Source organism: Aspergillus clavatus, genomic scaffold (assembly GCF_000002715.2).
Source record: "Aspergillus clavatus NRRL 1 1099423829795 genomic scaffold, whole genome shotgun sequence".
Taxonomy (NCBI): domain Eukaryota; kingdom Fungi; phylum Ascomycota; class Eurotiomycetes; order Eurotiales; family Aspergillaceae; genus Aspergillus; species Aspergillus clavatus.
This window is the reverse complement of record NW_001517104.1, coordinates 1,750,575-1,763,845: the sequence shown is the minus strand read 5'-3', so window position 1 is coordinate 1,763,845 and position 13,271 is coordinate 1,750,575. Positions and strand designations below refer to the sequence as shown.

Here is a 13,271-nt window from a genome sequence, read left to right as displayed (position 1 = left end):
CACGCGCCGGCAAACCTCCTGATGGTCTTCGCCAATGCAAATTGACTGCACGATGTATGTTCCGTAATAATATGCCTACCTACTTTGGAAATGAGGGCGCGCGATCTGTTGCTCCAGTCTAGCGCCTAAGCATTAAATCAAGGCACCAAGGCTGAACTTGAACCGAGCAATGTAACTACCACTTGGAAATCTGAATCCTGTCACGTGGATGTGCGAGAAAACACAGCGTGAAAAAAAAGGGACTTTTCTTCAATATCATAAACATCTCTATTTTTGTAGCACATATCTTTCCAGAGTGGTGTGTGCTTCAAATCGGTATGTCATTGATTGGCATTGGGCAGCTCTGTTCAAAGACACTTCAAACGCCCGATATGCTTGCTGGTTGTGTGCAACTGTGCGCTGCTGGCACGAGGCGTCTTAGTAGTTTTGGGTTGACATCTATAACTGCTGGGCCTTGAACCCAACGAACATGGCAATACTCGCGCCAAAAACTTCTTCCCTTACAAAGACACCACATTCTCAATGGTTAATTGAATTCGCATAATTGACGACGTGCAGCATTGCCAACAGCCAGAGCAGACAGTTCAGCAGGTCCCCAATGCGACCTGGTAGGGGTGGTGGCATAGGATATCAGTTCAGATATGATCTCCCAAACCTCCCACCCACTCCGTCTTCCACCATTAACACTTGGCTCCACTCATACTTCGGCACTTTCCTTCAATTCTTGTGCGAGTCGAGAGAGATAGAAGCCGGCAACATCAGCCGGAAGACCATCAAATGATTTAACCATTTTCTGAAGATCGGCTCTTGCTTTCTCATACGCCTGCAGGTCGCGGTTGCCGTACACGTCGCGACCCGCTGCATATCCCTTGGAGAGATTGCGGAAAAAGACGTTTACTGCAACACTAACTTCTCCAATTGGAGATGCGGTATGCAGCCACATCGGTGGAATGAACAAAATATCGCCGCTGTTCAAGACGGTTTCTTGCGGCGACGTGTGTGGAATCGAGATGATCGAGCCATCTTCCATGTTCGGAAATACATTGATGGTGGAGCTCGAGCCTCCAGGAGGAATCTGTAGATACTGCACATCGCGAGGAGGAAACAGCACAAGTCTCCTCTTACCTCGTATCTGGCACAATACGTTTGCCATTACCTGTGCATCCACATCAGCGACACTAATCTAAGATCAACTGCGTCTGCACTCACATCGTAATGGAGCCACATGGTGACCGGGCCCGATATCCTCAACGGAGAACTATGCGCGTTTTCGGTCACCAATGACAGTGCCTCTGAGAGCTGGAAATCATCCTTCAAGCCTGGAAAATCAACTGCGAGATTGGCAGGCAGCTTAGAAGGCTGTTCAGATGAAATGCTACGGAGATACTGCCGGCCACCAGCATGAACTTGGTTCAGAAACTCCCCAAAGGGTTTGGTTACATAGGAGAAATTCTTGGATTGGAAGTCCATATTGTCTGATTGGGCCTCATGAACAATGACCTGTTTGTCCATCTTTAGCAAGGCAGAACTAGCTGGGCTTATGTTATCTCAAACTATACCTTGCGGTCACTGCCAACAGCCTCAGTCAAGTATTCTTTCGTCCACCGCTCGGTGCAGGGTCCGATGTCTGAGCCTTCGATAATCACAGGTCTTCCATCAGCTAGAATTTGTTGGAATTGCTCGGGGTTTTCGACCCGACGGCGAGGGATTGAAGGGATCTCCTTAGTAGCGCTGCAGTTTGCGATATGTGGCGTCACCTGCGGTACAACGGGTTTCTTTGCTTGCACAGTTTCCGGGACCAGTGCCCAGTCATTCGCACAGGCCGAGGCTGCAGATTGCAGGATCCAGCTCCCTTCAGTCCAGAACGTCCCGAAGGAGAAGCAGACTGCGCCGCCACCCAGCATGAGGACTTGACCTGGTTCAACGGCGCAGGAGGCGTGACCAACCAGCAATGGTCTTGGGCCTCTCAGGTCATCCCCGAGCCCAATTGCAGACACGATATTTTGACTCCAAGGCGACTTGTCGTTCAGATCTTTGAGCAGCGTCGTCGAATCAAGTAACATAATCTCCTTCCTGTAAGGAACAACATGTCGAGGAATGATTCCACCGGCTATGACCAATCCCCATGAGGTCATGGTGATTGTCGCTCCGAATCGATAGATATACTCGCACAGAGGAGACGTTCTCCGCAGACCATCCGTGTGCTCGATCAGCTCTACATAGATAGATCCGTCATCCCGTTGATGCATCTTCCATGTCCAGAAGTCCTCAAGGATGTTTCCAGATGGTCCGATACCTCCAAACAGAACGCCTGTGGTATCGTTGATGGTGGCTAGACATGCTCCGAATCGAGCAGTAGGTTTCGAGCCCTGAGTCTCAATTTCCTGCCATCCGGCGCCGTCTTTGCGCCACATCAACCAATTATCGAAGATCGAGCCATCGCTAGATTTTCCGCCGTAGACGAGAACAACTTCAGAGTCACTGTCGAGAGAGAGCTTGACAGCGCTGTGCCGAAACCGGGGGGCTGGAAGATTTTGGACTGAGCGCCACTGACTCCCTTGTCGCAGCCAACAATCCTGAAAACCAGAGGCTGGTGACGCTCGCCCACCAACGAGCAGACAGTCAGCATCGCCCAGGCTAGTCACAGTATGGCACATCCGCGCGGAGACCTCCCGCGATGGAAAAGGGAGTTCGGGGCTGGTTATCTCCCTTGACTTGGTGTAAAGATCGGTGGATGCGTCACGCGTCTGCTGACACAGGCCTGAGTGGTGGCCGATAGACTTCTCGCTGTCCGGGATAAGGGCACCGAATCGTCTGTGGCCCGCACCCTGGCTGCTGCTTGGGAGCAACATATATTGGAAAGACGCATCTGTATCCGCAGCAGATACTGGTGCCTGTGCTGGATCTTGATCTGCAGACTGTGGCTTAGTAGAAGCGATAAGTAAAAAATAATGTGAAGCGAACAACGCGAACTCTTCCCATTCATCGAACGGTTCCACTGAGTCCAGCCACGCTCTGCGCGATGTGCCAACAAACTCGTCATCAGACCAGAGATCCCAGAGACTCCTGGCGTGCGCGTGCTTCCATCCAGCATTCCTGAATCGCTGTTCCTGCTCACTAAGCGAAGGGTATTCATGGATAGAGTACAGAGGTGCTCCGAGTTTATTGAAATGCTTCATCATGGTCGAAGCGAAAGGATGGTTTGGTCCGTCTGGGAAAAATTGCTCCAGTATGCAGAATTTAGCATCTTGAAGAACCAGGTTAGCTGAAGATCAAATAAATGGTACGTGGATTGCTCTGACCATCATTGAGTTTCGAGGCCCAGTCCAGCACTGCATTAGCGGACTTGACATCCATGTAGGTCAGAGAGACCTCTGCCAGGAACAGAATTGAGCATTCTGAAGGGAGAACCTCTGTTCTCAGCACATCATCCAGCTTCTTGAGGTTCTTCAAATCACAACCAACGCCTATGTATTTTTCACTGCGAATCTGGATCGGGCTCTCATCTGACAGGAACTCTACATTTTCGAGAAGCTGTGTGATCTCATCGGTTCGACGAATGGCCGTCTTCTTATTGATCATGAGCTTTTCATAGTCGATGTCCACGAACTGCGTGGTACTACACAAGGACTTATCGGCACTCAGGAGTATAAACGGTAATGGATCACTACGATAGCCCAACTTAGCATACAGCCCACGGGGAACGTTTCTTCAGTGTCCCACTGGCACGGCGATGGTTCTCTACGACTTACAATCCACATCCAAGATTCAAGACGAATTTGGGCTTGTCTGACGGCTGGCTCATGAACTGTCGAACAGTCTCTTCCATAGCATGCATACGAAGCCAGTATCCACGGTTTATCAAAGGCGATCGTCTCTGGGGCTTTTTCACGAAATAGCGAAAGAAATGGGGCTTAGGGTAGTATAGTAATTCGACGCTTCGTTTGGACACAATACTGCTATTGTTAGTCTGAAGAATCGGAGTCAGTTGTATGCACGGTCTTGTTCAAATCTGTAAAGACTTACTCCCATCACCAGGTCGGCCTCTCTCTCAGCCTTGGAGGTGAGACCAGCCGCGGCTGGTTTCTTTGAGGCTCCCATGGGCGAACTGGAGTATAAAATCAGAAGAAGAAAATCAAATCTGTGCCGCCAAAGACAACGTTTCGTTTCATGCCCCACGTTGCTAAGAAGACCAAAAAAATTTCCCCCTCCAGTGTACTAATCAAGATGTGGCCCGAGCGTCCGCATCTCGCTTATCGCGGCTGAGCCAAACATCCTGCGAGCCGCGGCTTGCCTCAGGCTGCTCAGGCGATCCCCCGCGATCCTCCGCAAATGAGCTCGTTACTCTTCCAAGTTCCTATCTCATTCTCGCAAGCACCGTCCGTGAGTGATTATCATTAGCCAGACTCAAAAATAACTGTCAGAGAGAGGGACTTTTGAAACATATACGTACGCGAGCCCTGGAGCAATTATTTATTGACGACTGCGACATGCGAGGTAAATGCATCCTGTGACGAAATCGATCTGCCATGAGACCCCGTTGATCTCCAACTCGTTCAACTGCGCCCCTTCATCTTCATCGAAGCGTCGCCTTGAAACCGTGTGATTCACGGGAAAGCTCTACCCGTATTCGAGGTCGCCGACGCATCACACATCGAATACCATCACCCCCCCGGATATATTTCACAGGTAGATTGGTTTCGGAAACCGCCTTATCAGTGACAAGATGGCGATGAACTTTGTGACGTTCAACCAGGACTACAGCTATCTGGCTGTTGGTAAGGGCATCCCTAGACACTCCTAATCGATTGCGCACACTCTAAACAATTATCAGCGACGTCAAAGGGGTTTCGCATATTCACAACGGATCCGTTTGCCAAAAGTTATGAGACGAAAGAAGGGCATATTGCTATAATCGAGATGCTCTTCTCGACGTCGCTAGTCGCATTGATCTTATCACCACGTCGCCTTCAAATCACCAATACTAAGGTTGGTAGACCATCCTTTAGCAGTTGTACACATTAGATCGCGAACATGTCCCTCACTCCAAGAGTACTTTGGCCATATGATGTTGACGCCTTCTGCTCCGGCATTTGGTCCATATAGCGTCAATCCACGATATGCGAGTTAACATTCCCCACGACTGTGCTGGCGGTCAAACTGAACCGGAAAAGGCTGGTGATTGTTCTGGAGGATCAGATTTATCTCTATGATATTCAGACGATGAAGCTGCTTTACACCATCCAGACATCTCCAAATCCCAATGGTAAGGTGCCATGAACCTTCGTCCCCTACTCCGCATAAAATGGATAGAATCTTTGACTCTCAGTAGCAATCTGTGCCCTGTCCCCCTCCTCCGATAACTGTTATCTTGCCTATCCTCTGCCGCAAAAGGCGCCGCCCTCGTCGTTCACTCCTCCGTCTCATGCGCCTCCTGGAAATACCCATGTATCTCCGACAAGTGGGGAGGTCTTGATTTTTGATAGTCTGAAATTGGAGGCAATAAACGTGATTGAAGCGCACCGATCTCCGCTGGCGTGCATTACCCTCAACAGCGATGGCACTCTCCTGGCCACTGCGTCCGATAAAGGAACTATCATCCGAGTCTTCTCCGTTCCGGATGGGCATAAGCTATATCAATTCCGTCGCGGTTCGATGCCGTCCAGGATTTTCAGCATGTCTTTCAATACGACCTCGACCTTGCTTTGCGTCTCTTCGTCCACCGAGACAATACACTTGTTCAAGTTGAGCCAGCAAACATCATCCTCCCGCGACACCTCTCCTTCGTCTTCTACGCCAGCAGGTCGTGACAGGGCTTTCAGCCAAAGTTCTTTAGGACATTCCCCTGACCGAAGCGATGTGAGCGGGGAACCGGACTCTTCTGAATTTCCCGCCCGGAAGCACAATGGAACACTGATGGGTATAATCCGACGAACATCGCAGAACGTTGGCAGCACTGTCGCTGCCAAAGTTGGAGGTTATCTTCCGAAAGGTGTCAGCGAAATGTGGGAACCGGCTCGGGACTTCGCGTGGATTAAACTTCCCAAGCCAAGCCAGAACGCTGGCGGCAGTGGAAATAATGGTCCTCTCCGCAGCGTCGTCGCGATGAGCAACAACACGCCGCAGGTAATGGTGATTACCAGCGATGGAAATTTCTATGTCTTTAGCATCGACCTTTCGAAAGGTGGCGAAGGGACGCTGACAAAACAATATTCGTGAGTTCTCCTTCAAATACCTACTTGGGCACATATTAACTGAAGTACAGGGTACTCGACTCAAGTGATCGGATGGGATATTCTGTGACAGAATATTGACTCTTTTCTCAAGCGCACTACCTATCATCAGGACCAAGATAGGCTTCATCTTTCGTGCTTGACTGCTGTAGACTTCACAGTGCGCTTGAGAAAAGAGTCAATATGATACCATTCTTTGTGCCGTGATCTCCGTATCTTTCAATCCTACTAATGATTTCCAGCGATAGTGATCCTCCTACATTGCTTCTCCCTCTTTTCTTAAGCGTTCTTTTCTTTGCTTTGACAGAAGTTGTTCAAATACATGCTTCGACCCCAGTGATACGACATCCTTTGACTTTCATGGATCATCTGTTATTTCTCGATAACTTGGACTGGCCTGCGATATACCTATATATAGTTCATAATAGCATCCTGTGGATGTGGTTCCTGCTATCCCCGGCCTGCTCTTTGCCAGCTGCATTGCAACTCCCATTATAGGATTATCGTTCATAGAACACCCGTAGCGTCCATCACCTTTCTTAATCATGGTCTTTCGCAAGTTATCATTGCAAGGTAGACGAGCGTTCACCTGGTATGAAAGTCACATGACCCTAGGGCGGGACTGGAAATAGAAACTTATGGACATAAATGTTCGTAAGTTGTTCCTCGCTGATTGAGTGAGCTATTTGTGAATATCGATCACTTATACGAGACTGAGGAATCAAAATCTATACTGTTCCAGAATCTTGAATCTTCGTCAACCCGCTATCAGGCTGAGGCACTCGATCTGGTTGAGTGGGGTGGGTTTGCAAGCCCTTGCTCTTTTTCTCTCCAGTGTCCCAACCTAGTTTGATCACCTGAAAATGCCAGTGGATCACGCAAAAGATGGTGCAGACACGAATGGCAAGAAGAAGAAATATACAAAACATTTGAATGATACTAGTGACAGACGGCGAGCGAGAAGCTCGAACCCCCTCCGAAGAGGCATACAAGACTTCATAGCAGCACACATCTCCCCAGATCTGCTTTCCAAGCATGGCTTGCCGCCAGAGAACCTGGAGCCAGCGCTTCCTAAGCGATTCACTGTGTATGAACCATTGCTGCTGCTCCCTGTCAATGCACTGAGCGATCCTCCCGCTTGGGGTGCTCTCTACGCGAGCCTGGATAGCCAGCAGCGCCAGGCTCTCTATGGATCCATTGCCAAGGCATTCGGCCGTGTGGGCGTTACACACGTCGCTATGAATGCACCTATTGCTCTCACAAACACCGAAGGGCAGGAGAACAGGATGCGCAGCCCCGCGGGGCTCATTCCTCTCTACGGCGACTTCGGTCCTGCACCGTCTGTAGATGGTGAGGATGCGCAGCCGACGGAGGCGGATCTGCAGCGCGCGTTCTGGGTGCGAACCATGCAGAACCAGGGCATTGTGCAGACCTGGGCCCCGCTGTACACGATGTTCTCTCGAGGTAACATCACCGAGAAGGCTCGGATATTGGGTCAAGGTGGGGTGTTTGAAGGGCTAGACGCGGGCACGCTGGGCGGTGAAAGAGTAGAAGATGTCAGTGTGGTCGATATGTATGCCGGCATTGGGTACTTTGTTTTCTCGTACCTGAAGAGAGGAGTAAAGAGGGTCTGGGGCTGGGAGATCAACGGTTGGTCTGTGGAAGGGCTGCGAAGAGGGTGTGCAGCAAATGGATGGGGATGTAGAGTGGTTCAGGTGCAAGGTGACGGTTCACTAAGTCAATCCATCCCGGAATTGGTTGACAATCTTCATGATTCGGAACGAGTGGTCGTCTTCCATGGAGACAATAGATTCGCCGTGGACGTCCTGAGCGAGCTCAAAGGAAAATTAGAGGGCCGAAATGCTTGGAATAGTATCCGGCACGTTAACTTGGGACTCCTCCCTTCATCTAGCGGTTCCTGGGGTGATGCTTGCAAGATGATCGACCTGCAAAAGGGAGGATGGATCCACGTCCATGAAAATGTCGACATCCGAGAGATCGACTTGATGAAGGACCGGATTGTTTCTGAGATTGGGAGGTTGAGAGCCGATGTCCTACCGGACTCTGCAGAAGACCATGTGGGATGCCCACATATCGAGCAGGTTAAGACATACGCGCCAGGGATTATGCATTGTGTTTTCGATATCAAGCTGTCTTCTTTGAGCGGAGCTCGTCTCCCGGACCCGAGCTGAAGACGCCGTCCCCCTCGTCCTAGATCTTCGGCGAGAGGATAGTGAGGGAAATGGAGCATCGCGTCGTGATAATTGAAAAGTGGCTCTCTGAGAAGCTCCATGAAAAGGGTATCGATTTCACCTGGTTCCATGCTGTGTAACCAACGCTCGGACAGTTCTCACAACAAGCACACATATATACAGTCACAGATATTGAACTATACATTACGCCCGTCGGAATTTCTGGGGTATGTTCGCCTCCACGATCGGCATCTTTTGAAGCTGTTCGAGTCTCTCCGCAGCATCCTCCTCTTCATCATGTCTCCGGAAATGCTCAATATCCTCCGGGTGCGTAAGGTCTTCCAGCTTCGCATCTTCTCCATGATACTTTTCGAAGTGGTGGATTTCATACTCGTATTCAATGTCTCCATGATGACCGGGACCAAAGCCAAGGTCGGGTAATCGAGTCCCAGCCGAAACCAGTCGCATCCAGTTGTCGCGTGTGATTACCCCTGAGTTCCCTGTGTCGAAGAGGCTAAATACCTCCCGAAGTGCCTGCTGCTTCCGCTCCTCGCTTACTTTCGAATTTGTCTCATCGTCCATTCCGTAAGTCTTCCGAACCTCATCGGGTGTCCATGCGCCGGAGGCATCGAAGTCGTGAAGGCCGAAGAAGGAACTGGGGTCGAAGGAATCAATGTGGTGCTCCTCTGTCAGATCGAATAGTCAATGGGCCTTGTCCAATAATTCGATGGGGTTTTGGAAATCAACCTTGCATGTGACGAGTCGCCCAGTCCGCAGAAGGGTTCTGCTCACTCGCATGGGATCCGTGAGCATTGGCGAAGCTGCTACTCAAAGCAAGCAATACGGTCGTCAGACCAACGGAGTGGACGAGCATTGTCGAGAGGATCGCTTGATTGACAATTTCAAACCAATGAGTTTCACAGCTCTTCGGTTTCTCCCAGACGATACCGTAGCAATACAACCCCAATGAAACAGAGATCTAGAAATAATTAATATCAAGGGCTGTTAAGGACAACAGAGCGGGTGACGAGACTCGATGCGGAGACAGCGTCAACCCGGGGAGTTTGTGCTGTTTGCATGTGCCAGCCAGATGTCTTTTTTCCGGCTCTAGAAAGAAATCGGCAGACGTCGTCCCACCTTAGTCTACCGTCCGGTCATCCAGCAATCTCCCTTTGTCTTCGATCTTCTCCCAGGCCATTGAGCCGAACAGAGGTCCAATTGATCTATATGCCGTTTTTGGATAGCCCTTGATTGGAGATGCCGCGATAATGCAAGGTTTATGGTCCCGCGTTGCTCCGACGAAGTCGAGCTGTCGATGTGTTTCCTGTCTGAGCACCAGCGCATCGGCATTAACTTCGCGGACAACGACAGCAGCCAGCAAGAAACGCCTTCGACTCGGAAACTCCGTCACTGCTCTATACACCAGCATTTTTGCCGCAGCTGCTTTGGCGGATGCCAATGCGAAGGACAAGCGCCGACATGAGTGGGCCGAGAAAATCGCAGCCGTGCAGGAGGAGGTGAATGAGCTAGTGGATGAAGAACATCGGCTTCTAGAAGCTATTCAGGCGCGGAGAAAAAGGACGGTATCCAATGGAGCGTTGCAAATGCGCTCGTTTAGCAGCCTGGGATCATTTCCTGTCCCGACAATCCCATCTCGTCGATCAATTCATACAACACGAGATTTACGATTAGATCAGTCGAGTCAGCTCGTCGAAGATGTAGCTGACCCGGAGTCTTCTAATCGCCTCATCCAGAGCTCTATCTTTGCACAGCGCAGTCAAACCCTTGAGAATATAGAAATGGAACAACACAATCGACTTGTTCGGAATATGATGCCCGAAAATGAGGATGATCTTGAAGATGAGGCCCCAATATCGGAGCATGGGTTCTTCCTTGATGGAAGTGACATACCAAAGTGGTTATCGGGTGACGCGGTTCGACAGAAGGCCATACGGAAACTTGCGCTCAAACAATTGGCAATTCGACTTTTGCTTCGACAGTCAATCGCGCACAACTACGCTGGCGTCCCGATGATGTACACAGCAGACTTCGACCTACCCCAACTCAACTTCGCGGAGTTACTGGCCGAACTGAACACCCTTCGGCGCAGAATTCGTCTTCTGAAGACAAATGAAAGCGCATTTTATGACGATCTGGCCAAGGAGCTTCGCGTACAGCCAATCAAGGAGATGCAGCAGGAGCGCGAGAAGCTGGATAACGAGATGGAGCGAGATATCTCCTTGTTTTTCAGAGATAAAATGTCCCTTCCCGAATTACTCTTACGATTCGCGAATAACCTACTACAGTCCACAGATCCGGATCGGTCCTACTGTATGAAGCTGATGATTTTGGCCTTCACCAAGACTCATCAGACTGATTTAGTGGAATTGATACTCAAAACAATCCTACCCCACAAATTTCCTCTCAACTCATCTCTGATCATCTCAATCTTGACTTTCTTCAGAAAAACCAAGAATCTCAAGGGGTTTGATTCCTTCCTCGAGATGCTTCGGGGTGATGGCTATCCCGTGGATCTGGGCAGATTGAGTTTCTACAAGCGACAGGTTGTTAATGGTGTTGAAATCACTGTACCGCCTGTTTCTAGCGCGAATCCTGTTATCTACACAACTCTCGTTACTGCTGCCTTGCGCTTCGATCAACCTGATCGAGCCGACGCTTGGCTACAAGCAGGCAGGCAACACGGCCTCGCGGATGATTTCTCGACTCTGTACGCATATTTGAAGTTTAATGCTATTAGAGCTGACTGGAGAAATGGCGTGTATACACTGAGGAGATCACTAGCCTTCCTAACTTCCACGAGCCTACACTCGCAGCGCCATGTCGAGAGACTGATTGTGTTAATGGTGCAACTTTGCGATACCTGTGGCAAATGGGAGGTCTCGGATGCCCTGATCTCTGCTGCAATCAATAGTGGCTTTGACTGGGCAAGCGCCGCTGAACATCAGGAGGACGTTGATGTAACGAAGGATCCTCGGTTTGAACACTGGCAGAAGAAAGCCGACGCATCGGCCCCAGGGAATAAAATTAAGCCTGTGTGGGAAAAGTGCTTCAAGTTTGCCAGTATACTTGGCGAGCAAATGGAAGACCTTATTATATCAGAGGAAAGAGATCCTGCTATCCGTTGGCAAAGGATGGTCGGCCTGTACTCGCGAGACGTGTTGTCCGCTATGCTTGCTGGTCCTCTTGACAAATACAGAGAATCCCAGCCTAGTGATCCAGCTCCCCCACGGGTGTATGATCCGGAAGACGCTAAATTCCTCGAGCATGTTGACAGTGGCCGTCTTGACGCTTTCACTGCAACAAATTCAATCGCACAAAAGCGACAGCAACAAGAAATCGATGCCCTGAGGGTCGAAATAACACAATTGAAAAACATAGTCTCGCAGCTGCGCCAAACTGCTATTCAGCGCACGAGCCATGGCAGTCCCAGAGATTCATGGCGTCCCAGAAACCGCGCAAGAGATCCCCCGGCCACGCAAGCGAGCGAGCCAGCTCCTGCAAGCAACAATAATACCAACCGCTTTCAAAACACAGAGCGCGGGCCACTTAAGCCGTTCAGCGTACGGTTTCTGGCAAGCGATTGAGGAGCATTGACATTCCAGTCAATACGCACTCGTGGGACAGCAGCAGAATGAACCTGAAGACTTGTGGGCTGGCGCCTTCTTCAATGATACCTCGATTATTTGTATTAGATCTGTAGATTATGATGAGATAGATATGGGACTCAGGAAAGAATTGAGTCGATTGGGAATGTATTACTACTTCATCTTGGATTTCTTCAACCGTAAGCATGCGCACCAGTTGCATGAGTGCAGCAGAAAGACTATCTGCACTGTAAAGCGAGGACCTGTGAATTCCCTCTTGTGGTTAGTTTTACTGTTTTGGGTATGGTCTCCCAATACGCCATCTTGTAAACACCGCCCGCATCATGACCTCCAGTATATAAGAACCGTCCCCTCACTGTTCTAATTATCCTCTCTCCCAACTTCTTCTTTCCCCCTAAATCCGCCCAAATATTCTACACCCTTCCAGTCACTATTATCATTTTATCTGCCCCTATGGCTGCTACCCAACCCCCTCCTTTTTTTTCCCATTAGAAATTACAGCTACGCCTCCCCCCTCTCTTCTTTGTCTCCACTTCTCAGCCATCAGCCTTAACCTTATTATTAAGCTAGCTAAGCTGATAATATCTCCCCTTTATTACTGCTAGTGAAATCATCCAGGTCACACAGGGAAAAGAATAAGGTGCGTTACCTGGTTATCCTTAACTTATAGTAAAACTCATTAACTTAGGGGCTATAGTTCCACAGACAGTCCTCTATATTATTCACTTACTTGACTTTCCCTTCCAAAGGAGCAGGACACAGATACTATAACTTTCAGCAACTATAAGGCTAAATATACCTTACCACCGCCTCCACTCCCCTAGTCTTTCTGCAGCCACTATTTCCAGTATTATATTTGCACTAATCATATGCACACTGCCATGTATGTGCTTGAGTTGCTCAGATAATAATAAGATTATACCTATAGTAAAACAAGACTAATGGCATAAATACCTCACTAGAATACTGTCTGTAATTCTTCTAGCAACTAATCAGAGTTCCATCCTTAACTTTCCAGCCTTCTGCACCTTATAATATAAGCTTGCAGAAAGAACATCACTAAAAGCACCATCATTCGCGGTTTCTTATTAAATAGTTACTATAGTCTTATAATAAGTGAATCTACACTTATTTAGTAATTGCCAATTGTGGGTAATGTTGGGTAAATCTATTAGGTTGACCAAAATCTTGGTTAGGATAACTGTTCATAATTAGCTAAA

At 49.2% G+C, this 13,271-nt stretch overlaps 5 protein-coding genes across 5 annotated transcripts; 3 read left to right on the top strand and 2 right to left on the bottom strand.

Moving 5' to 3' along the window:
* Window positions 1–697: 697 nt before the first annotated feature.
* On the bottom strand, window positions 698–4,101 carry ACLA_014740 (tRNA methyltransferase PPM2; the record flags this gene model as incomplete). Its single annotated transcript, XM_001274462.1, has 6 exons — window positions 698–1,156; window positions 1,210–1,500; window positions 1,560–3,247; window positions 3,303–3,667; window positions 3,753–3,970; window positions 4,027–4,101. The coding sequence occupies 6 exons, from the start codon at window positions 4,099–4,101 to the stop codon at window positions 698–700; spliced, it is 3,096 nt and encodes a 1,031-aa protein (XP_001274463.1).
* A 625-nt stretch (window positions 4,102–4,726) lies between these two features.
* Window positions 4,727–6,219, top strand: ACLA_014730 (phosphoinositide binding protein ATG18; the record flags this gene model as incomplete). The annotated part of the gene is made up of 4 exons (XM_001274461.1): window positions 4,727–4,778; window positions 4,835–4,989; window positions 5,107–5,266; window positions 5,333–6,219. 4 exons carry the CDS (start codon window positions 4,727–4,729, stop codon window positions 6,217–6,219), a joined length of 1,254 nt encoding a protein of 417 aa, XP_001274462.1.
* An 877-nt stretch (window positions 6,220–7,096) lies between these two features.
* Window positions 7,097–8,425, top strand: ACLA_014720 (tRNA(Phe) (4-demethylwyosine(37)-C(7)) aminocarboxypropyltransferase; the record flags this gene model as incomplete). The annotated part of the gene is made up of 1 exon (XM_001274460.1): window positions 7,097–8,425. The coding sequence occupies one exon, from the start codon at window positions 7,097–7,099 to the stop codon at window positions 8,423–8,425; it is 1,329 nt and encodes a 442-aa protein (XP_001274461.1).
* Window positions 8,426–8,629: 204 nt separating this feature from the next.
* On the bottom strand, window positions 8,630–9,299 carry ACLA_014710 (nucleobindin SSP120; the record flags this gene model as incomplete). The annotated part of the gene is made up of 2 exons (XM_001274459.1): window positions 8,630–9,111; window positions 9,173–9,299. The coding sequence occupies 2 exons, from the start codon at window positions 9,297–9,299 to the stop codon at window positions 8,630–8,632; spliced, it is 609 nt and encodes a 202-aa protein (XP_001274460.1).
* Window positions 9,300–9,693: 394 nt separating this feature from the next.
* ACLA_014700 (uncharacterized protein) lies at window positions 9,694–12,030 on the top strand (the record flags this gene model as incomplete). The annotated part of the gene is made up of 1 exon (XM_001274458.1): window positions 9,694–12,030. One exon carries the CDS (start codon window positions 9,694–9,696, stop codon window positions 12,028–12,030), a length of 2,337 nt encoding a protein of 778 aa, XP_001274459.1.
* Window positions 12,031–13,271: the final 1,241 nt, after the last annotated feature.